Raw genomic sequence first — 24,454 nt, 5'->3', positions numbered from 1 at the left:
TTTAATCGCATAATTTCCATAGTTAATCACGATTAATCGCGTTTTGAATTGCATGTTTAAAATCCTGTTATTTTCCATTTGAAGGCAGTTTTAAGCCCATAATGTAAAGCATTTCTTACCAGAGTGTCTTAACTGGGAATCAATCACGGCTCTGCTGCGACTCCCACACTCCAAAATGGTCCTTTGGTGGAGCTGAGGCTCGCTTGGCTGCACCTGGGTGTTTAGCGTGGAGGTGCTAACTCAAACTCCACGTACTCCGGTGGTAGTTAAACTCCGTTTGACACAGGTTGCATTTTACTTTTGACTTGTCAACTGAAGCGTCTGGAAGTGTTTTAAAGTTAAACAAGCCGTTCAAAAGTCCAGTAGCTCTCTTACTTTCCATCAGCGCGGTAGGTTTACTGCAGGAGGCCACTTCAAAGCATAGCGCTACAGCTAGAGGAGCCGTCTACGGGGGAGGAGAAGGGACAAAAAGGCTTGCAACATTAAAATGCGATAAAATAAAAAAACGCGTTATGGATTGCATTAATCTAATCGCGATTAACACGTTAACGCTGACAGCCCTAAAAAAACTACATACATGTAGTCTTGTTAATATTTGAGTGAGTGTGTGCCATCTGCTGTCACATACATCATCGTGTCATCTGCATACATATCCACCTGTCTGTCTACAGACTGTGCGTGCCACAGGTATGACCGCCATAGTCTACTTTGCGATAGTCATCTTCCCCGCCTCCTACTACCTGCTCAGCCTCTTTATGGGCATGGTTGCCATGACGACGGCTGAGCACAGTGAGGCCAGTGCCGCCGAGGCCAAGCGGAGAGAAGAAGATTTCGCCGAGGTCCTGCAGGCGCTGAAGAAGTGCGAGGTGGAGGAGGTGAGATCATCACACTTGACAAGTTTTCTTTAGACAGAATTAATCAGCACAAAAGGTCAATATCATGGAGGAAGAGGTGAGTTTGTATTATCTTAGAAACAAATCCTTGTCCCATGTTAAGGCAACTGACGTAATACCCTCCACGCTTTTACAGAATTACACTTTGTTTCATGATAATATTTATCATTTAGATCCTAAAAATATCAAACACGAGAATAAACATTGGATGATTTCTTTGTGTGTGTGTGTTTTGTCTTCACCCTGCAGACCGAGCAAGAACACACTGTTTTGGAAGGTAAATATACACACACACACACACACACACACACACACACAAACACAAACACAAACACACACACACACACACACACACACACACACACACACATTACATAAACATATATTAATTTCCTGGAGACTTACCTTAACCTCAACCCAAAAACAATCAATGTTTTCTCACGTTTTTGTCCCCAGTTGGACAAGTCGTCCAATTAACTGGTCTGTTTTGTCCTCAGAAGTGTCCTATGACAGACACACACACACACACACACACACACACACACACACACACACACACACTCACAAAGCATGTGCTCTGCTTCTCAAATTGGTCCTAACAAAGATAGCCATAATAGCACCACTGATTGTCTTAATGTTTGAATAGTATCCGACTGTTTAAATTGACAAAATGTTAAAATACATTCATTGAAAGTCACTGAGCTCAGATTAACATGTCAAATGAACAAATACAAACTTCAACTGCATTGACTTCAGATCTCTCAGTAACCAGTTGTGTGTTTTCTGGGTTTAAAGAGGACCACAGATCGCGTTCTCCATGCTGTTCGTCCTTTTCCGGTCACTTCCCGAAGTGTGGCTGTTGGCAGTGGCTCCAACAGCGGCTCTACACCTTCGTCACGGATCCATTTTTCGAACTTGGCATCGTCATTTGCCTCATCGTCAACATCATGTTTTTGTCTATGGAACATTATCCGATGACAGAAACGTTTGAAGGAGTGCTGAGCAGAACAGATTTGGTCAGTATTTTGTGCAAAAGTCCAAAGCTTTTATCTAAACACTAGGGCTGTGAATCACCAGAGGCTCCACGATACGATAATATCACGATACTTGTGTCAAATATATTGTGATATATTGTGATATGCTGCAATTCATTACCTTTCTTCACCTGCAAATTATGTCCCCAAAGGAAAAAAAAAGGTTTCATTTTCATTTGCAATTCCTATAGTAAAAGATCGGTACTTGGCATCTGTGTATTGATACACTATTGCCATGCAAAATATCGCAATACTATGCTGTATCATTTAAATGGAAATGGTAAATGGACTGTACTTATATAGCGCCTTTCTAGTCTTTGCAACCACTCAAAGCTCTTTACATTACATGTCATTCACACATTCATACACTGATGGCAGGAGCTACTGCGCAGGGTGCCAACCTGCTCATCTGGTGGTATTTAACCATTCATTCACCATTGGCGCAGCAATTTGGGGTTAAGTGTCTTGCCCAAGGAGACATCGACATGTGGACTGGAGGAGCCGGGAATCGAACTGCCAATTTTCCAATTGACAAACGACCGCTCTGCCTCCTGACCCACAGTCGCCATTAAATATTATTGAAATGCATGACTGATTAATCAGAACTTGTCACATTCACCAATTTTACTAAATTTAGAAAGCTAACACAGGTGGCTCTCCATCGGGTCAATCTTTGGCGTCCCCTTTATTGGCATTAGGGCCCGTTCATTGCTGCTTGCAGCTTTAATTATTATTATTATCATTATTATAAATGAATTATAATAAATACATTTTGGTTGCATTTTCACCTGTAGTTGGAGCTGTTCACTTGCAATTTATGCAAATTAATACCAGGCGGGGAGTTCCTGTCCTCTGAAAAGAAGCCAACGCAGAAGTAACTTAGAGCTGCATTCTATCAAAAGGCCACCAGGGGGCGACCGTCTCTATACAAGTCAATGGAGAATTCACCAACTTCTCACTTGATTTCTAACCTCAGTAAACGTTTTCAAAATGTGTTTATGGTCTCAATCGCTAGTTTAAAGCCTTCTTCAATGCAGTATGATGTTCATTTGGGACATTTTGGCCTCCCTGATTTTATATGTGACGATAAAGCAGGGTATGCATTAGGGCGTGGCTACGTCCTGATTGACAGGTTGATTGCCCAATGTCCTCGAGATCCAGCCCTCGCAACCATAGCAACCTCCCCGCTCCGCCCATGGCCACGCCTCATGCCCATATAAGTAGAACCCGTGTTTTTATTTTTCCCAGCATGCACCTGAAATTTTCAAGATGGCGCTGCCTAGATCTGAAACTATTGGCTTCCGAGCAGCAGTCCACAAACCAATGGGTGACGTCACGGATGTTACGTCCATTTCTTTTATACAGTCTATGATTAATACCAGGTGTAAACGAAGCTTCAATATTTAACATCACCAAACCTTGACCTCTGACCTTTGACCCCCTGCAGTTCTTCGTATTCATCTACACCCTTGAGATGATCCTCAAACTTGTTGCCATGGGCCTGTCTGGCTACTTCAAGGTAAGGTCAGACTTCCTTTCCTGTTTGTCACCTAGCTCAGTGATGATGACTGACAGACAGCCGTTGCCGTGGTAATGTGTGTGTGTGTGTGATGCTCTGTTGCTGTGGTTACAGATGAGCTGGAATGTCTTTGAATTCGCCATCGTCTGCTCGAGTCTGAGCGAGCTGATATTGGCTGACATTGAGGGTTATGCGATGATGAGAAGCTTCGGATTGGTGAGTGTGACATCAGCATCATCACAAATACAGTCGTTAATTAAATTAATCCCTTCCCCTGTGATACTCTACTCATGAATCTTTGATAGTTGAGAAACATTTTAGATTGTTTAACCCGTACATTCTGTTTAGGGTCAAATGTGACTTTTCCTAATGTATGTAACCCATTTTAACCCTCCTGTTGTCCTCGAGTCAAGGAAGGAAGGGAGGAAGGAAGGAGGGAAAGATGGAAGGAAGGAAGGAAGGGTGGATGGAAGGATGGAAGGATGGAAGGGAGGAAGAAGGAAGGAAGGATGGTAGGGAGGAAGGAAGGAAAGGAAGGAAGGAGGGAAAGATGGATGGAAAGACGGATGGAAGGAAGGAAGGAAGGAAGGGTGGATGGAAGGAAGGAAGGAAGGAAGGGTGGATGGAAGGAAGGAAGGAAGGAGGGGTGGATGGAAGGGAGGAAGAAGGAAGGAGGGAAAGATGGATGGAAAGAAGGAAGGAAGGAAAGATGGAATGAAGGAAGGGTGGATGAAAGGATGGAAGGGAGGAAGAAGGAAGGAAGGATGGTAGGGAGGAAGGAAAGGAAGGAAGGACAGAGGAAAGAAGGAAGGAAGGTAGCAGGGAGGAAGGAAGGAAGGAAGGAAGGAAGGGAGGAAGGAAGGACAGAATGAAGAAAGGGAGGAAGGAAAGATGGAAGGAAGGAAGGAAGGAAGGGTGGATGGAAGGATTGTAGGGAGGAAGGAGGAAAGGAAGGAAGGAAGACATGAAGATTTATTATTCTACTCTGCCTCTCGTCTCTCTCCTGTCCAGTTACGAGTCATCCGGCTGGCCAAGTGGTGGCCGGCCTTCAACATGCTGCTGCGGATCATGAGGAACTCGATGGGGGCTCTGAGGAACCTGACTCTGCTTCTCGTCCTCATGGTCTTCTTCTTCTCCGTGGCCGGCATGCAGCTGTTTGGTCAGGACTACACCAGATGCGTCTGCAAGATCAGCGCCGACTGTGAGCTTCCTCGCTGGCACATGGTAGACTTCTATCACTCCTTCCTCATGGTCTTCAGGACCATGTGCGGAGACTGGATCGAGACACTGTGGGACTGCATGGAGGTCTCGAGTCACTCAGTGTGTATGATCTTCCACATCACGGTCCTGGTCTTCGGAAAGCTGTTGGTGAGTCCCTGCAGTTAGACCACAGGTGTCAAACTCATTTTCATTCGAGGGCCACATACAGACCATTTTGACCTGATGTGGGCCGGATCATTAAAAAAGATGGAGGGAAAGAAGGAAGGAATGAAGGGAATAAGAAGGGAAGGAAGGAAGGAAAGACAGGCAAACAGGAAGGAGGGAAGAAAGGTAGGAAAGACAAACAGTGAAGGACAGACAGACAGATGGACAGAAGGAAGGGAGGAAGGACAGATGGAAGGAAGGACAGAAGGAAGAAAGGGAGTAAGGACAGATGGAAGGAAGGAAGGAAGGACAGAAGGAAGAAAGGAAAAAAGGAAAGGAGGAAGGACAGATGGAAAGAAGGACAGAAGGAAGAAAGGGAGTAAGGACAGAAGGAAGAAAGGAAAAAGGAAGGGAGGAAGGACAGATGGAAAGAAGGACAGAAGGAAGAAAGGGAGTAAGGACAGAAGGAAGAAAGGAAAAAGGAAGGGAGGAAGGACAGATGGAAGGAAGGACAGAAGGAGGAAAGGGAGTAAGGACAGATGGAAGGAAGGAAGGAAGGACAGAAGGAAGAAAGGAAAAAAGGAAGGGAGGAAGGACAGATGGAAAGAAGGACAGAAGGACAGAAGGAAGAAAGGGAGTAAGGACAGAAGGAAGAAAGGAAAAAAGGAAAGGAGGAAGGACAGATGGAAAGAAGGACAGAAGGAAGAAAGGGAGTAAGGACAGAAGGAAGAAAGGAAAAAGGAAGGGAGGAAGGACAGATGGAAGGAAGGAAAGAACAATAAAGGATAACAACAACCCCTATAGTTAACTGTACATCAATACAATATGCTCTGTCCTTAGACCCTCAATTTGAAACAACCAAAACCTTTAATGTGGAAAAAATGATGTTAATAGATCAATAGATGTTTTGTGAATAGAACAAGAAATACACAAAAAAAGAAAGAAAGACAAGAAACTCTAGCAAAATTAACTAGAGAACTGGAAGAGCTTGAAACAAAACACAAAAAGAACCTAAATCAGAATACTGAATTACAACTAAAAGAAATCAGGAAGGCGATAAACACCTGGTACACCCAAGAAACGAAAAAAAAAATGTTTTTCACAAAACAAAAATACTATGAGACGGGCTCAAAGTTCGCAAAGCTGTTAGCAAGAAAACTACAAAAACAGAAAGCAGACAGCACTATTCACAAAATCAGGAATCCAATTACAAAACACCCGGTATATAAAAGAGAAGAAATACAATCAGCCTTTCAAAATTATTACAAAGAATTATATTCCCAATCACAATTAGAGGAAGAACAAAATATTAAAACATTTTTAAATTCACTTAACCTACCTACCTTAAACGAGCAGCAAAATAAGGAATTAACGGCAGAAATAACAGAAGAAGAATTAGACAAAGCCATATCAAGGCTAAAAACCAACAAGTCACCCGGACCAGACGGATTCTCATCCGAATGGTACAAAGCCTTCAGGAATGAATTAAAACCATACCTCCTTCACATATTCAATAAAGCTTTAAAAGAAGGAAATATCCCACCAACATGGAAGGAGGCTACTATAACAGTCATACCGAAAGACGGAAAAGATAAATTAGAATGCGGCTCGTTTAGACCAATCTCAATTCTCAATATTGATTATAAATTATACACATCGATTCTCTCAAGACGGGTTGAGAACGTTCTCCTCCAACTCATCCATACAGATCAGACTGGATTTGTTCCGCGGAGACAAACGCACGACAATATAAGACGATCACTGCATGTATTAAGCCATATTCAAGAACACAAATTACAGGCCTTATTGATCAGTTTGGATGCAGAGAAGGCCTTCGACTCAGTGAGCTGGGAATTCTTATACCTGGTCCTTGAGAAATTTGGCTTTCACAAAAATTTTGTTAACGCAATTAAGTCATTATATAACAACCCCACTGCCAGAGTTAAAATAAATGGACATCTATCAAAGATCATTCAACTGAAAAGAGGCACAAGACAAGGTTGTGGGATGTCACCGCTTCTTTTTGCTCTCTTCATAGAGCCGCTAGCCCAATGGATCAGGCAGACAGACAACATCAAAGGAATTAACATAAATAATGACAAACACAAGGTGGCGCTGTACGCAGACGACATTTTGGTGTACCTAACTGAACCAACTAAATCTCTCCCCGAATTATTTAAATTACTAGAACAGTATGGTAAATATGCAGGATACAAGTTAAATATTCAGAAGACGCAAATTTTAAAACTTAATTACAACCCTCCAATAGAACTCAAAAAGAGATTCCATATGAAATGGGACCAAGAAGCAATAAAATATCTTGGAATATCACTACCAAAAGATATAACCACAACTAAATTAATAAACTATGACCCACTTATAAACAAATTAAAAGCAGATATTGCAAGATGGAACTCAAATCCATTTATGAGTTTAACGCAAAGAATAGAAGCAATCAAAATGAACATACTTCCGAGGATTTTGTACCTGTTTCAAGCTCTCCCGGTTGAAATACAATCCCAACAATTTAATGAGTGGGACAGAACTCTCTCAAGATTCATCTGGCAAGGGAAAAAACCGAGAGTAAGATTTAAAACGTTGCAACTCCCCAAAAAAGAGGGTGGAATGGCAGTCCCACATCTAAGAAATTACTTTTACTCAACTCAGATTAAACCACTACTACATTTATGTAATCCAGAATATAACGCAAGGTGGAAGGATATAGAAAAGACCTTAATTAAGGATTCTCCGATTCAAGCAGTGTTAGGTAATAAGGAAATAAAACAAACAATAAGTAAACTAAACAACCCATGGCTCAAGTTCCAACTCAAAATCTGGCACACAATCAAAACAGATTATAAATTACTGGACAAACTATGGTTCATTAGATGGATTGCATATGATCCTGACTTCAAACCAAACCAATTAGATCTCAGATTCAAAACCTGGACAAGCAAAGGGATCTCAACATATTACTCACTTACAAATAAAGGAACACTAAAAGACTTCCAAACCCTAAAAAGAGAATTCTCCTTAGAACAGCAAGACTTTTACAGATTCCTGCAACTCCGTAATTATTTTGATAAATGCAGTAAGTCGCCTCATGTAGACCTAGAAGATGCAATATTAAAAGAATTTTTGAGGTCATACTCAAATGAATCAATTAAAGGTGCCATCTCAAGGTTGTACAAAGGGCTCTTAACAAAAAAACCAAACACTACAGAATATATCAAAAATAAATGGGAAAAAGAAGGACAGCTCGACATAACCAAAGAAGAGTGGCTCAACTACTGCGAGATTCTGTGGAGATGCACAAGTGCACATACATGGAGGGAATTTGCGTGGAAGTGTTTGATAAGATTCTTCACAACCCCAAAGAAGAAATTTCATTACACAGGGGAAGACCCCAAATGTTGGAGAGGATGTGGAGATCAAGACGCAAATCATTGGCATGTGTTCTGGAAATGCCCAGGGTTGCAGAACTTTTGGTCAGAGGTCCATAAAACAATGGAGGAGATATTTCATATCAAGATACCCAACCGATTTGAAACCTTTATCTTAGGCAAATCAGACTTTATTATTGGGAACACTAATAGATATCTTTTCATAATTATGGTAACTGTAGCTAAGAAAAACATCACTAGACACTGGTTGCATCCCGAATCTCCCACGGTGAGTGAATGGATGGACACGATTGATGACATATATCGAATGGAAAAAATCACACACTCACTAAACTTACAGATGGAAAGATTTAATAAAATATGGTCAAAGTGGATCTCCTTTGTTGAAAAAAGACAACCTAACAGAAGGGACAGAATAGATTGATCCTTATTAAATGACAAAACATCCCTCCTAGCATAATAAGCCAAAAGAATATAGGCCTACCACCGCTAGTCCAATCTCCCATAAGTGTTGCGCTTTTGTTTTGTGTTTTCTTCTTCTAATGTACATCCCAGTTCTTATGTTTCTTTTGTTCTACTGAAGTTAATTATTACCCATCCCTACCCCATGTTGGAGGGGAGGGAGGGGGAAAAAAAAAAAAAAAAAAAAAAAAATTAATATGTATGATCAAGGTTATTTTTTTATCATTATTATTATTTTTTCATTGCTGATACTGTGCCATATCTTAACTAAATACTATATTGTCGAGGCAGTTTTAAAAAAAATGCACTAGCGAGTTAATAAGACAGTATTAGACATGTGGTTGTTAAAGGTCAACTATTCAGATTTTGTTTTTGGGGATTTTCTCCTATTTACATTTATTTATTTACTTATTTTTAATTACCTCATTGTTGGTATTATGCCACATTTATTGCATTATTTTTAGTGAATTAAGAAAAAAGTACCTGTAAAGTGACTACCAAATGTCTACTGGACTTTTGTTTTGGTTCTCTCGCTTTAAGAAGGGGGGGGGGGGCAAGGAACAAAAAAGGTTTTTACCTGTGCAACACAGACGTATTCATTGTGATTCTTAATATGTTATACACACCTCTCAGTAAGGTTGTTGGTTTATGTAAAGTAGTAAAACTGCTGTACATTTTTTCAAAGAGAGATACTGTTATGAGAGGTTCTAACATTACATTGACAAACTTTTTTTGTTTTGTTTTTTGTGACAAACATATACCTCCTACAACAAATGTACTGGATGTTTCAAATGTGTACTGTATCATGTATTGAATAAAAACTGTAAATTAAAAAAAAAAAGAACAAAAAATAAGTACGAAAAACAATAAGAACAATAATAGTAGAAATATATAATAAAAAATTCAAATGATCATTAAAAAAAAAAAAAAAAAAAAAAAAGAACAAGAAATACAATTACAGATATACAGCAGGGAAAACAGGATAACAAAACTGTAACATATATGTATAATATATATATGAAGGCTGTGAGGACGCTACTTGTTCCTTCTCTTCTTTTAGTCCTGACTTTGTTGCTGGCCTCTTTGCAGATCCTGGGTCTGTTCATGGGCTTGTTGTTATCTAATCTGGCAGCTCCAGAAGAAGACAAAGAAGGAGAAGAAAAAAATAAATTAAAGATCGCCATGAACCGCATCAAGAAGGCCTGGACCCGTGTCAAACCCAACAACACTGATGGGACCGAACCTGATAGTACGTCTCTCTGTTTATCTGTGGTGGCGGTGATATTTAGTTGATTTGCTTTAGTTTGGGGGGTTTCGGCCTCTTTTGTGTCTGTGTTTATATTTCACTCTTTAATTTATTTATTTTAGCATTCAAGTTCGACTTAACGTTTGACTTCTAGTTAGTTTTCCAGTTTTATTTCACTGCGACAGTGAGACCTGGAGGGGTGTGATTGGGAGGAACGGCCCCCCCGATCTGAAACCGAGTGGTGTTCGATTATCAGACTTCTGTGCTCGTCACAGATTGTCCATAACGAACACCATGTTCAAGCATAAGGGTGTCCATATGAGCACTTGGCACCAGGACACCCTAGGCCGCAGTTCGATGATTGACTTTGTAGTTGTGTCATCGGACTTGCAGCTGCATGTCTTGGACACTTGGGTGAAGAGAGTGGGGGGCCTGTCAACTGATCACCACCTGGTGGTGAGTTGGCTACGATGGTGGGGGAGGATGCTGGTCAGATCTGGCCCAAACGTATTGTGAGGGTCTGCTGGGAACATTTGGCAGAGTCTCCTGTCAGAGAGAGTTTCAACTCCCACCTCCAGGAGAGCTTCGGCCGTGTACCGGGGGAGGTGGGGGACATTGAATCTGAGTAGGCCATGTTCCGTGCCTCCATTGTTGAGGCGGCTGACCGGAGGTGTGGCCGCAAGGTGGTCAGTGCCTGTCATGGCGGCAATCCCCAAACCCGCTTTTTATAAATTTTTTATATTTTTATTACTATTAGTGTGGCAGTGGGGGGAGGGGGGGGGGTATTTTTATTTCTCAAATTGCTTGTTTTTATGTTTTTTACTGTTAAAATGTTTGTTTTATGTAAAGCACATTGAGTTGCCATTGTGTATGAAATGTGCTATATAAATAAAGCTGCCTTGCCTTGTCTGAAACCATAATAAGAAATGTGTAGACTGAAGGGTTTTTGGGTTGACCTCTCCATAAAGCTCAGATTTTATGACTTGAATCTGTTGTGTGTGTGATTTACTGATTTACTGATTTATTGTCTGGTTTTGAATTTTCTTTGTTAGCAGTTACCAGCAAGGGAGACGGCAGGAAGGAATACCTGGCTTTGACTTCTGTGACCACAGAGCAGCCGGCGTCAAAGGTCAGATTATTAAGTGTTTAATAGCGTGCAGCATCTCAAATCTGCCCCAACACAGTTTTCTTGTAAATGAACTTAAACTGACTTTAGAGGACTTTCTTTTTTTGGTTTAGCATTTATTTAGTTGTGTGTGTTTCTACTGTTTTATCCCTCGCACTAAAACTACTACTGTTATCTCTGTGTGTGAATTCATGTTGAATATGACGACGTGCAGAAAGTTGAGGAGAAGAAAGGCGATAAAAATCAGGACAGACACACACTCGAGGACTGCTGCTGTGACAGTATGAACACACACACACACACACACACACACACACGTCTTCAGATAAATAACTTAACACACGTGGAACTTTTAAAGGATCTTTATGCAAAAATAAAATTAAAAAACAGACGCCGATCCATGATTAATAAAACCTCTGATGATTCTTTGTGTGTGTGTGTGTGTGTGTGTGTTTCAGTGTGCTACCAGTGCTGTTCGTTCCCGGAAACAAACACGTGCCGGGGTGTATTGAGGATCTGGTCTAACCTCAGGAGATGCTGTTTGTCCATCGTAGAACACATATACTTTAAGTGGTTCATCACCTTGATCGTCGTGCTGAGCTCTACAACTCTGGTGAACACACACACATACAAACATACACATAAAGCATAATGTAACTCCCATATTAGTGTGTCTATGAGTAACAACAGTATTTCTTGGCTGTTTAACAGACAATTCAGTCCTCAGAATCTGATGTTGTAAACACGTAAATATTTCAAACTCTTATTCCTGAATAAAATATCATCTTATATTCAGGTCAATTTGACGTGAGGTGGAAAAAACACAGCGTAAGGAATACAGTGCTTCACAGGACAACAAATAACAAACAAAGGAAGCAAAGATAAACACTATTAAAGTGTTAAAGTCCGTGTAAAGTCAATTAATTGATTTACTTCTAAACATATTATACATGTTGGAAAATGGTTACAGAAAACATGTGAAAAGACTGATAACTATGCAGTGCTGAATTCTGGAGATAGAGCCTTAAACTGTTAAGACTGAGAGTCCTCTCTCCTCAGTGGTTAACTTGCCTGGTGGTGAGTTATTGTTACTACATCTAACACTACTACCAATACAGTCTACTCTACAGTTAGCCAGTTAGCTGAGTTAGCCTCCGAGTTAGCAACCGAGCTAGCAGTTGAGCTAGCAGCAGAAAGAGCTGTAGCGTCCATGTTTCTGGTAGAGGCAGGCGGAGAGTTCCGGTCCTCTGAAATGAGGCCAACGCGGAAGTAACTTAGAACTGCATTCTATCAAAAGGCCACCAGGGGGCGACCGTCTCTATACAAGTCAATGGAGAATTCACCAACTTCTCACTTGATTTCTAACCTCAGTAAACGTTTTCAAAATGTGTTTATGGTCTCAATCGCTAGTTTAAAGCCTTCTTCAATGCAGTATGATGTTCATTTGGGACATTTTGGCCTCCCTGATTTTATATTTGACGATAAAGCAGGGTATGCATTAGGGCGTGGCCACGTCCTGATTGACAGGTTGATTGACCAATGTCCTCGAGATCCAGTCCTTGCAACCTCCCTGCTCCGCCCATGGCTCCGCCCACGGCCCCGCCTCATGCCCATATTAGTAGAATCCATGTTTTTATTTTTCCCAGCATGCACCTGAAATTTTCAAGATGGCGCTGCCTAGATTTGAAACTATTGGCTTCCGAGCAGCAGTCCACAAACCAATGGGTGACATCACGGATGTTACGTCCATTTCTTTCATACAGTCTATGGGTAGAGGTGGTGACTTTGATTGACAGGTGACACTTGGTAGGGGGCGGGGTTTCAGCGGACTCGGCGGGCACGCCCACAGCGTTTGGTAACAGAGAAAGAGGCTGATTTTTACACAACTGTGAAGCCTAATTTCATATATTTGCAGATTTTTAATCATTCAAATTTAGAAGGGTTATTAACAACACACTTTTCTGTAGTATGTCAAACTCAGCACACATATTTATTCTTACTTTACACGGACTTTAATGACATGATACTAACTTTAAAAAAAAAACATTGGTGAAATATATTTGATATTAAAAATTACTTGATTATCTCCTTTGTAGCAAACCTTTAACATTACTAAATTACATTGTTTTCATTGTGAAACATGATGAGTTTATGTCAGAAGGTGCCAGTGAACATCTGTCCAGGTGGTAACATCAGTCTGTCTGTGAACAGGTGGCTGAGGACATCTACCTGGAATCCCGTCAAATTTTGAAGGCGATACTGAAGTACGCAGACCTGGTGTTTACTATTGTGTTCGTGGTGGAGATGATTCTCAAGATGGTTGGCTACGGATTAAAGAGATACTTCACCAAAAACTGGTGCTGGCTTGACTTCTCCGTCGTAGTGGTAAGAACATTAATCAATAACAGTGATTATTGGTGAAATATTGTTACTGGTAACTTGATAACTTCTTCACAGTTTTTTCATATTTTGCCTGATAAAAGAGATAGAGATGTATAAATGAGTATCATCTGCATACAAGTGAGTATATATAGTATTAACTGTCTGTATTATCAGTCAATCTTTATTTATATAGCGCCAAATCACAACAAAAGTCATCTCAAGGCACTTTACATATAGAGTATGTCTAGACTGTACTCTTTAAATTAAATGAAAGAGACCCAACATTCCCACATAAGCAAGCACTTGGCGACAGTGGTAAGGAAAAACTCCCTTTTAACGGGAAGAAACCTCAGGCAGAACCAGGCTCAAAGTGGGCGGCCATCTGCCTCGGCCGGCTAGGGTTGAGTTTTTGTGTCCAAAAGAGTTTCCAGGCAACCAGCAGAGAATCCAGAAAATAACTGCTCACATAACTTGCGTAAAACAAACCTTTAATTTGAACAACCAGGTGAAACCAACTAAATCCTTTAACCAAGTTAAAGTTTTATAGTTGTCTGTGGCTCCTGAACCACAGTGCCTCTTTGCATAGATAAGCTCTTTTCAGGAAGAAAACACGTGAAATATTTTGAGATAAATGTTTTTTCATTTTAAATATCTGTATGCGTGATAAAGGTCTGTAAAGGGTGAGGACTGTACGGGGCTGTAACACAAATACCAGTGAAATTCCTGCATCACATTTAATGAAGACAGTACATAGTTTGACAATTCAACAGTGTTTTTGCATTTGCCATTAAAATAAGGTCCAGACAAATTTCCAAAAAAGACATTTCGAGACTCCTTAAATTAAAAAAAACATACTGCTTATGACAAAATCACAAGAAATAGAGAGACGGACAACGAGCAGATAGTGGTGTTGTAGCGGAGTTAACAAGGCTAAACATAATGTTCTTTTGCTCTGTGTTTAACATTCACCTGTGCTGCGATGTCACCCTCAGGTGTCCCTGATTTCTTTGACAGTCGACATGCTGGAATTGCCCGCTTTTACTTTGAAGGGCTTGAAGACTCTGAGGTCTCTGAGGATGGTGTCTCGCTTCAGGAACACAAGGGTAAGACAGGCTCATCCAAATTAGGGTTGGGTCATTAAAAAACTTTAATCAATTGAGCTGTGTCTAGTTATGAAGGGTTCATTAACCTTCCTGTCGTCCTCCCGGGTCAAATTGACCCCATCTCTCTTTTGACTGCTCCTTCTTTCCTTCCTTCCTCCCTGTTTCTTGAATTTTTCCTTCGTTCTTCCCCTCCTTCCCTCTTTCTTTGCTCCCTCCTCCTTCCATATTTCTTTCCTCGCTTCCTTCCATCCATCCATCCTTCCTTGCTCCCTTCTTTCCTTCCTTTCCCTCCTCTTTTCCTTCCTCCCTCCCTCCTTACTCCTTTCCTTCTGTCCTTTCCTTCCTTCCTTCCTCCCTTCCTTCTCTCCTTCCTTCCTTCCTCTTTTAGTCCCTCCTTCCTTACTCCCTTCCTTCCTTTCCTTCTTCTTTTCCTTCCGTCCTTCCTCTTTTCCTCCTTTCCTTCCATCCTTCCTTCCTCCTTACTCCCTTCCTTCCTTCTTTCCTTCCTTCCTTCGTTCCTCCCTTCGTTCCTCCCTTCCTTCCTTCCTTGACCTGAGAGGAGGGTTAACAGCTACTGGAGAGCAATTTTCACTTTCAGCCACTAAGAGGAGCTCTAAGCTTCTGTAAAGCGGAGCCGTTAATAGAGAGAGAACTCAACTAGAACTCAATAGGCGCCAGGAAGGAAAGGATGGAGGGAGGAAGGAAGGAAAGGAGGGAGGGAGGAAAGAAGGAAGGACAGGAGGGAGGAAGGAAGGAAGGACAGGAGGGAGGAAGGAAGGAAGGACAGGAGGGAGGAAGAAGGAAGGATGGAGGAAAGAAGTAAGGGAGGAAGGAAGAAAGAGGGAGGAAGGAAAGGATGAAGGAAAGAAGGAAGGGAGGAAAGAGGAAGGAAGGAAGGAAGGAAGGAAGGAAGGAAGGAACAGTCGAAACGGACAGGGTCAATTTGACCCGGGAGGACGACACGAGGGTTAAAACAAAAAGTGGTAACCTGTCTCTCGCTCTATCTCTCCCCTCCTCAGGTGGTGATGAACGCCCTGGTCTGCGTCTTACCGTCCCTCTTTGAGGTGCTGCTGGTCGGTTTGACCGTCTGGTTGTTCTTCGGCGTGATCGGAGTGGAATTATTCGCAGGAAGGTTTTATCACTGTATTAACGAGACATCTCAGGATTATTTCCCAGCTGAAGAGGTGGAAAACAAGACAGAGTGTTTCTTTTTTTCTGAAGAAGAGATTGATGTTCGCTGGAAGAACATGCCGTTAAACTTCGACCACCTGCTTGCTGCCTACCTGTCACTGCTAAATCTGGTCAGTCTGAACACTGAAATGAAAAAAACACTGAAACCATGTACACCCACACAACTGTTAGAAGTAAATGACATGAGAGAGTTGTTGTTTTATAAACAGAATGATTGGAAACAGAGGGCCGAAGTGACCCACTGATTTCAAACCTCCAGACCGGACATTCATAATGAGCTTCTGGTCAGAGTTTCAGTGTCAGGATGATAGATAGATAGATGGATGGATGGATGGATGGATGGATGGATGGATGGATGGATGGATGGGTGGGTGGATGGATGGGTGGGTGGGTGGGTGGGTGGGTGGGTGGATGATAGATTGATAGATAGATAGATAGATAGATAGATAGATAGATAGATAGATAGACGGACAGATAGATGGATGGACAGATAACAGATGGATGGATGTGGACGGACAGATAGATGGATGGATGGATGGATGGATGGATAGATGATAGATGGATGGATGGATGGATGGATAGATAGATAGATAGATAGATAGATAGATAGATAGATGGATGATTGGATGGATGGATAGGTAGATAGATAGATAGATAGATAGATAGATAGATAGATAGATAGATAGATAACAGATGGATGGATGGATGGATGGATAGATGATAGATAGATAGACGGATAGATAGATAGATATAGATGGATAGATAGATAGATAGATAGATAGATAGCACATTGCCCAGTACTGCAGTGTCCCTGTGACTCTCTACTATTATATGTATTGTATTGTGACGGTTAACGTGTTTTTGTTGATTCTCTGTTAGGCTACCGGTGCCTGGTATGACGTCATGTACGCAGCTGTGGACTCCAGAAAGGTCAGTGCACCTACTGGTACTCATACTGGTACTGCTACTGGTACTGTTACTAGTACTGGTACTTCTACTAATACTCACACTATTAATGGTACTGGTACTGGTACTGCTAGTGGTACTGTTACTGGTACTTCTAGTAATACTCACACTATTAATGGTACTGGTACTGCTACTGCTACTGGTACTGTTACTGGTACTTGTACTAATACTCACACTATTAATGGTAATACTATTGATAATGGTACTGGTACTGGTACTGTTAGTGGTACTGTTACTGGTACTTCTACTAATACTCACACTATTAATGGTAATACTATTGGTAATGGTGCTGGTACTGGTACTCATACTGGTACTGCTAGTGGTACTGTTACTGGTACTTCTACTAATACTCACACTATTAATGGTACTGGTACTGGTACTGCTAGTGGTACTGTTACTGGTACTTCTACTAATACTCAAACTATTAATGGTAATACTATTGATAATGGTACTGGTACTGATACTCATACTGGTACTGCTACTGGTACTGTTACTAGTACTGGTACTTCTACTAATACTCTCACTATTAATGGTAATACTATTGGTAATGGTACTGGTACTGCTAGTGGTACTGGTACTGGTACTCATACTGATACTGGCACTAGTAATTCTACTAATACTGACACTGGTACTGCTACTGGTACCACTACTGTTACTGGTAATGATACTGGTACTTTTACTGACACTAGTAGTGGTGGTAATACTACTGATGCTGGTACTGGTACTGCTAACGGTAATGGTACTGGTACTGCGACTGGTACTTTTGCTAATACTCACACTGTTAATGGTAATACTATTGATACTAGTGCTGGTACTGGTACTCATACTGATACTGGTACTAGTAATTCTACTAATACTGACACTGGTACTGTTACTGGTAAGGATACTGGTACTTTTCCTAATACTGACACTAGTAGTGGTGGCAATACTACTGATGCTGGTACTGGTACTGCTAATGGTAATGGCAATGGTACTGGTACTGCGCCTGGTACTTTTGCTAATACTGACACTATTAATGGTAATACTATTGATAATGGTACTGGTACTTCTACTGATACTGGTAGTACTTCTACCAATACTAACACTTGTACTGGTTCCGCTATTGTTACTGGTAATGGTACTGGTACTTTTGCTAATATTGACACTAGTAGTGGTGGTAATACTACTGATGATGGTACTGGTGCTACTTGTTATACTACGCTACTGATACTGGTACTGGTACTTATGCTGTGTATGCTGTGTGTGTGTTTGTGTGTGTGTGTGTGTGTGTGTGTGTGTGTGTGTATGTGTGTGTGTGTGTAGGTGGAGGACCAGCCGGAGTATGAAGCCAATTTATACATGTACCTGTTCTACGTCACCTTCGTCATCAGCTGCTTCTTCTTTTTGAACCTCTTCATCAGAGTCCTAATCGACACCATCAACAAGCTGAGACACAAGATATGTCTTTATTCCTTCCTTCCTTCCTTTCCTCCTTCTCTCCTTTCCTTTCTTCCTTCCCTCCTTCTTCCCTTCCTCCCTCCTCCCCTTTCCCCTTTCCACCATAACTTTCTTCCTTCCTTCCTTCCTTTCCTTCCTTCCCTTTCTTCCTTCCCTCCTTCTTCCCTTCCTCCCTCCTCCCCTTTCCCCTTTCCCCTTTCCACCATAACTTCCTTCCTTCCTTCTTTCCTTCCTTCCTTCCTTCCTTTCCTCCTTCTCTCCTTTCCTTTCTTCCTTCCCTCCTTCTTCCCTCCCTCCCTCCTCCCCGTTCCCCTTTCCACCATAACTTCCTTCCTTCCTTCCTTCCTTCCTTCCTTCTTCATAATTGGGACACAGATGTAATTGGTTCGTTACCATGACAACGGCTCATATGAATGTGGCGTTCAGGTGTTCATTTTTCTTGCTCTCGTCTTTTACTTTAGAGGTAAAAACATCTTCTTCACGGAGGGGCAGAAAAACATGTACAAGATACAGAAGAAGAAGTTAAACCAGACTCCGATACCTCCTCGACCTCAGGTGAGTTCACTGACCTCCTGTTCATCTGAGCTTCAGAGCAGACAGGTGTGCAAGTGAGACGTTTAGGTGACATCAGGGCTGCTAACTGTTCAAAATGTATTAAAGTGATGCTCTTTCAGTGACGCTCCTTCCCTCCTTGTTTTATTTACTTCTTTCCTTCCATGCTTCCTTCCTTCCTTCCTTCCTTCCTTCTCTCCTTCTTGTCTTTCTTTCCACAACCTTTTCTCCCTCTGTTCCTTCCTTACACTTTTTTCTCCTTCCTTCTTTCCTTCCTCTTCTCTTGTCTTCCTCCCCCTTCTCCCTTTGTTCTTTTCTTCTCCTTTTTCATCCCTTCCTTCCTTCCTTCCTTCCTTCCTTCCTTCCTCTGCAGAATAAGTGCCGTGCTGGCGTCTTCAGCCTGGTGACCAGCTGGTATTTCGAAGTCTTCATGGTCGCAGTGATCTGCATCAACATTGTGGTTCTGATGTTTGAGACGAACGACGACAGCGAAGAGAAGGAAGAAGTCCTGCATTGGATACATTTCATCATCGTCGTCATCTTCCTCATAGAGAGCATCCTGAAGATTGTCGCTTTCGGACGGGACTACTTCAAAGACTGGCTGAACATCTGGGACTTTGTGCTCGTCCTCCTGTCTATCCTAAGTGAGACCAGCGATGTCGTCTTTGATTCATTCAGATACGTTGAAAGAGTAAAATATGTGAAATGTTTTAATCTAATCTATAATTCTTCCTTCCTTCCTTCCTTCTTTTACTTCTTTTCTTTCTTCTGTCCTTCCTACTTTGGTCCTTCCTTTCTTCCTTCGATCCTTCTCTACTTTGTTCCTTTCTTCTTTCCTTCTGTACCTCCTTCCTTCCTCCTTTCTTTCTACTTTCCTCCCACCCCTTGATCCTTCCTTCCTTCCTTCCTTCCTTCCTCCTTTCTTTCTACTGTCCTCCCATTACTCAATCCTCCCTTCCTTCCTTCTTTTTTCTTTTACTTCCTTTCTTTCTTCTTTCCTTCCTTACTTTGTTCCTTCCTTCCTTCCCTCAATCCTTCCTTTTTTCCTTCCTTCCTACTTTCCATCCTGACTTTGATCCTTCCTTCGATCCTTCCCTACTTTGTTCCTGTCTTCTTTCCTTTCTTCCTTCCTTCGATCCTTCCCCCTTTTCCATCCCTCCTTCCTTCTGTCCATCTATCCAGACATCTTCTTTGCAGATTTCTTCTACTTTTACTTCATGGACATCTACAGTCCGTTGAGCATGATCCGATTGGTCCGTGTCTTCCGTGCCCTCCGTCTCCACCCCATAGCCGCTGGGATCCGATCGCTGCTCTGGGCTCTGAAGATGTCATTTCCTGCCCTCTTCAACATCGGCCTCCTCTTCATCATGACCATGTTCACCTACGCCGTCGTCGGCATGTCACAGTTCCGCTATGTCAAGAAAAGCGCCATGATAGACGACCTCGTTAACTTTGAGACATTTGGGAACAGCATGATGACGATGTTTCTCATAAGCACGATAACCGGATGGGACGGTCTGCTCTTTCCCTTCATGTCCATGCCTCCAGACTGCGATCCTTTCTTAGAAAACACGGGAACCTCAGTCAGGGGAGACTGTCCCAACACGTACTTCGGCATCATCTTCTTAACGTCCTACATCATCATCTGCTTCGTGCTGATGCTCAGCGTGTTCTTCGTCATCATCCTGGAGATCTTCGACATGTTCGCAGAGGACGACGACGAGGCGCTGAGCAACGACGACCTCCAGATGTTTTATGACACCTGGAAGAGGTTCGACTCCAATGCTTCGCAGTGCATCCAGTACAGGTGAGTCCAGACTCCAGTCTTACATTCCTTCCATCCCTCTTTCCTTTCCTTCCTTTTCTCCTGTCCGTCCTTCCTCCCTTCTCCTCCTACTGTCTTCATTCCTCCCTTCGTCTCTGTCTGATGCTCTCTATTGTTCTCTAATGCTCTTTAATAATGTTCTCTACGATTCTCTACTGTTCTCTAATGTTCTCTATGAGTCTCTAATGCTCTCTACCGTTCTCTACTGTTCTCTAATGCTCTCTACTGTTCTCTAATGTTCTCTAATGCTCTCTACTGTTCTCTAATGCTCTCTACCGTTCTCTACTGTTCTCTAATGCTCTCTACTGTTCTCTAATGCTCTTTAGCGGTCTCTACTGTTCTCTAATGCTCTTTAGCGGTCTCTACTGTTCTCTACTGTTCTCTAATGCTCTTTAGTGGTCTCTAGTGCTCTCTACTGTTCTCTAATGCTCTTTAGTGGTCTCTAATGCTCTCTACTGTTCTCTAATGCTCTTTAGTGGTCTCTAATGCTCTCTACTGTTCTCTAATGCTCTCTACTGTTCTCCAATGCTCTTTAGTGGTCTCTAATGCTCTCTACTGTTCTCTAATGCTCTTTAGTGGTCTCTAGTGCTCTCTACTGTTCTCTAATGCTCTTTAGTGGTCTCTACTGTTCTCGAATGCTCTTTAGTGGTCTCTACTGTTCTCTAATGCTCTTTAGTGGTCTCTACTGTTCTCTAATGCTCTTAAGTGGTCTCTACTGTTCTCTAATGCTCTTTAGTGGTCTCTAATGCTCTCTACTGTTCTCTAATGCTCTCTACTGTTCTCCAATGCTCTTTAGTGGTCTCTAATGCTCTCTACTGTTCTCTAATGCTCTTTAGTGGTCTCTAGTGCTCTCTACTGTTCTCTAATGCTCTTTAGTGGTCTCTACTGTTCTCTAATGCTCTCTACTGTTCTCTAATGCTCTTTAGTGGTCTCTAGTGCTCTCTACTGTTCTCTAATGCTCTTTAGTGGTCTCTACTGTTCTCTAATGCTCTCTACTGTTCTCTAATGCTCTTCAGTGCTCTCTCGTGCTCTCTACTGTTCTCTAATGCTCTCTACTGCTCTCTAATGCTCTTTATTGGTCTCTACTGTTCTCCAATGCTCTTTAGTGGTCTCTAGTGCTCTCTACTGTTCTCTAATGCTCTTTAGTGGTCTCTACTGTTCTCTAATGCTCTTTAGTGGTCTCTAGAGCTCTCTACTGTTCTCTAATGCTCTTTAGTGGTCTCTAGTGCTCTCTACTGTTCTCTAATGCTCTTTAGTGGTCTCTAGTGCTCTCTACTGTTCTCTAATGCTCTTTAGTGGTCTGTAATGCCCTCTACTGTTCTCTAATGCTCTTAAGTGGTCTCTACTGTTCTCTAATGCTCTTAAGTGGTCTCTACTGTTCTCTAATGCTCTCTACTGTTCTCTAATCCTCTTTAGTGGTCTCTAGTGCTCTCTACTGTTCTCTAATGCTCTCTACTGTTCTCTAATGCTCTCTACTGTTCTCTAATCCTCTTTAGTGGTCTCTAGTGCTCTCTACTGTTCTCTAATGCTCTCTACTGTTCTCTAATGCTCTCTACTGTTCTCTAATCCTCTTTAGTGGTCTCTACTGTTCTCTAATGCTCTTTACTGTTCTGTAATGCTCTTTAGTGGTCTCTACTGTTCTCTACTGTTCTCTAATGCTCTTTAGTGGTCTCTAATGCTCTCTACTGTTCTCTAATGCTCTCTACTGTTCTCTAATGCTCTTTAGTGGTCTCTAATGCTCTCTACTGTTCTCTAATGCTCTTTAGTGGTCTCTAGTGCTCTCTACTGTTCTCTAATGCTCTTTAGTGGTCTCTACTGTTCTCTAATGCTCTTTAGCGGTCTCTACTGTTCTCTAATGCTCTCTACTGTTCTCTAATGCTCTTTACTGTTCTCTAATGCTCTGTAATGCTCTCTACTGTTCTCTAATGCTCTTTAGTGTTCTCTAATGCTCTCTACTGTTCTCTAATCCTCTTTAGTGGTCTCTAGTGCTCTCTACTGTTCTCTAATGCTCTTTAGTGGTCTCTAATGCTCTCTACTGTTCTCTAATGCTCTCTACTGTTCTCTAATGCTCTTTAGTGGTCTCTACTGTTCTCTAATGCTGTCTACTGTTCTCTAATGCTCTTTAGTGGTCTCTAGTGCTCTCTACTGTTCTCTAATGCTCTTTAGTGGTCTGTAATGCTCTCTACTGTTCTCTAATGCTCTTTAGTGGTCTCTAATGCTCTCTACTGTTCTCTAATGCTCTTTAGTGGTCTCTACTGTTCTCTAGTGCTCTCTACTGTTCTCTAATGCTCTTTAGTGGTCTGTAATGCTCTCTACTATTCTCTAATGCTCTTTACTGTTCTCTAATGCTCTTTAGTGGTCTCTACTGTTCTCTAATGCTCTTTAGTGGTCTCTACTGTTCTCTAATGCTCTTAAGTGGTCTCTACTGTTCTCTAATGCTCTTTAGTGGTCTCTAGTGCTCTCTACTGTTCTCTAATGCTGTCTACTGGTCTCTAATGCTCTTTAGTGCTCTCTACTGTTCTCTAATGCTGTCTACTGGTCTCTAATGCTCTTTAGTGCTCTCTACTGTTCTCTAATGCTCTTTAGTGGTCTCTAGTGCTCTCTACTGTTCTCTAATGCTCTTTAGTGGTCTCTAATGCTCTCTACTGTTCTCGAATGCTCTGTAATGCTCTCTACTGTTCTCTAATGCTCTTTAGTGTTCTCTAATGCTCTCTACTGTTCTCTAATCCTCTTTAGTGGTTTCTAGTGCTCTCTACTGTTCTCTAATGCTCTTTAGTGGTCTCTACTGTTCTCTAATGCTCTGTACTGTTCTCTCCTGGTCTCCACAGTCAGCTCTCAGAGTTCTGCGATGCTCTGAAGGATACTCTAAGGATTCCCAAACCAAACACCATCAAACTGATCAATATGGACCTGCCTTTGCTCCCTGGAGATAAGATCCACTACATGGACATCCTGCTGGCCCTCAGAACCCAGGTAACCCCACCTGAGAGCATATTCTATTATTTTATATTCTACTTTACTCCATGACTAAATACTATGTGATGATCGTTCTATTTATTTGTATATTCATTATTATTTCTATGCATTTAAGGACTTTTTTCTTTTTTTAAAGTGCAGCTAATTACCTCACTGTGTAGATTAATACTCGATATTTAGGCCCATTGTTTAGCCCCCCCCCCCTGAAATTTCATTTTAAGATTTTCGGGGGGTTTCATGCTATCAATTAGGGAGTCTATATTTCACACACTGTGTATGACATTATACTTTATATGTGTGCAGGTGTTTGGTGTTTCAGGACAGGTGGACGATCTCAAAGCCAACATGGAAAAAAAGTTCAAGGCCGAAAACTCATCTGAGGTTCAATTCTGTTTTATTCTATTCTAGTTTGTCTTCTAGAGTTGATCTCACACGTCTTTCACATGTAAAGAGTCTGTCATGTGATTCTCCGCTGCTCATTTATGTTGAACTTTTGCATATGTAACTAATCGGCGTTGTTGTGTAGTCAGGTGTCCGTATGAAGACTAAAAAGTTTTTTTTCCCTCGTTGTAGTCCTCCTGTTCATAATGACTATTAAAAGATCTCCTTCAAATGTGCTTTCAATGTAAAGTGATGCAGGACAAAATCCACAGTTTGTCCACACAGTTGATGTTAAGCTTCTATTCAGCTTCAGCAGTCTGAGTTCCTCATCAAGTGGCTGTTATCTATTATTGTGACCTGCAGGTGCCGTATAACCCAATCAGCAGCACCCTGCGCAGGAAAAAGGAAGAGGCGGCGGCAGCAGCCATCCAGAGAGTGTACAGGAAGTGGAGGCTGGCGTCCAAAGATGGGAAGGAGGGACTAAGCAGTCAGATGAACGGAGGCAGCAAGCAGACGGAGAAAGAGCCTGCCACTAACGGGGAGATGAGAACCTGAGGGAGACTCAGCTGATTGATCCAAAATATCTGCTTCA

General features: G+C 41.8%; 1 protein-coding gene across 1 annotated transcript in view; it reads left to right on the top strand.

Annotated features, from left to right (window-relative positions):
- Nucleotides 1–24,425, top strand: part of LOC128359037 (sodium channel protein type 4 subunit alpha-like) — a 27,912-nt gene extending 3,487 nt beyond the window's left edge. The window contains exons 4-23 of the mRNA XM_053319454.1: nt 672–897; nt 1,689–1,909; nt 3,375–3,446; nt 3,561–3,662; nt 4,458–4,814; nt 9,767–9,926; nt 10,976–11,052; nt 11,264–11,330; nt 11,508–11,662; nt 13,261–13,434; nt 14,424–14,534; nt 15,554–15,835; nt 16,605–16,655; nt 17,994–18,132; nt 18,592–18,683; nt 19,054–19,324; nt 19,863–20,487; nt 23,334–23,478; nt 23,785–23,862; nt 24,226–24,425. Of these exons, the coding sequence (XP_053175429.1) occupies nt 672–897; nt 1,689–1,909; nt 3,375–3,446; nt 3,561–3,662; nt 4,458–4,814; nt 9,767–9,926; nt 10,976–11,052; nt 11,264–11,330; nt 11,508–11,662; nt 13,261–13,434; nt 14,424–14,534; nt 15,554–15,835; nt 16,605–16,655; nt 17,994–18,132; nt 18,592–18,683; nt 19,054–19,324; nt 19,863–20,487; nt 23,334–23,478; nt 23,785–23,862; nt 24,226–24,417 (3,597 nt within the window). The 3' untranslated portion in view covers nt 24,418–24,425. The remainder of the gene's footprint in view (nt 1–671; nt 898–1,688; nt 1,910–3,374; nt 3,447–3,560; nt 3,663–4,457; nt 4,815–9,766; nt 9,927–10,975; nt 11,053–11,263; nt 11,331–11,507; nt 11,663–13,260; nt 13,435–14,423; nt 14,535–15,553; nt 15,836–16,604; nt 16,656–17,993; nt 18,133–18,591; nt 18,684–19,053; nt 19,325–19,862; nt 20,488–23,333; nt 23,479–23,784; nt 23,863–24,225) is intronic.
- Nucleotides 24,426–24,454: the final 29 nt, after the last annotated feature.

The sequence above is a fragment of the Scomber japonicus genome, chromosome 5 (assembly GCF_027409825.1).
Source record: "Scomber japonicus isolate fScoJap1 chromosome 5, fScoJap1.pri, whole genome shotgun sequence".
In the NCBI taxonomy this organism is placed as follows: domain Eukaryota; kingdom Metazoa; phylum Chordata; class Actinopteri; order Scombriformes; family Scombridae; genus Scomber; species Scomber japonicus.
The sequence above is the reverse complement of the archived record's forward strand: the minus strand, read 5'-3'. Positions and strand labels throughout refer to the sequence as shown.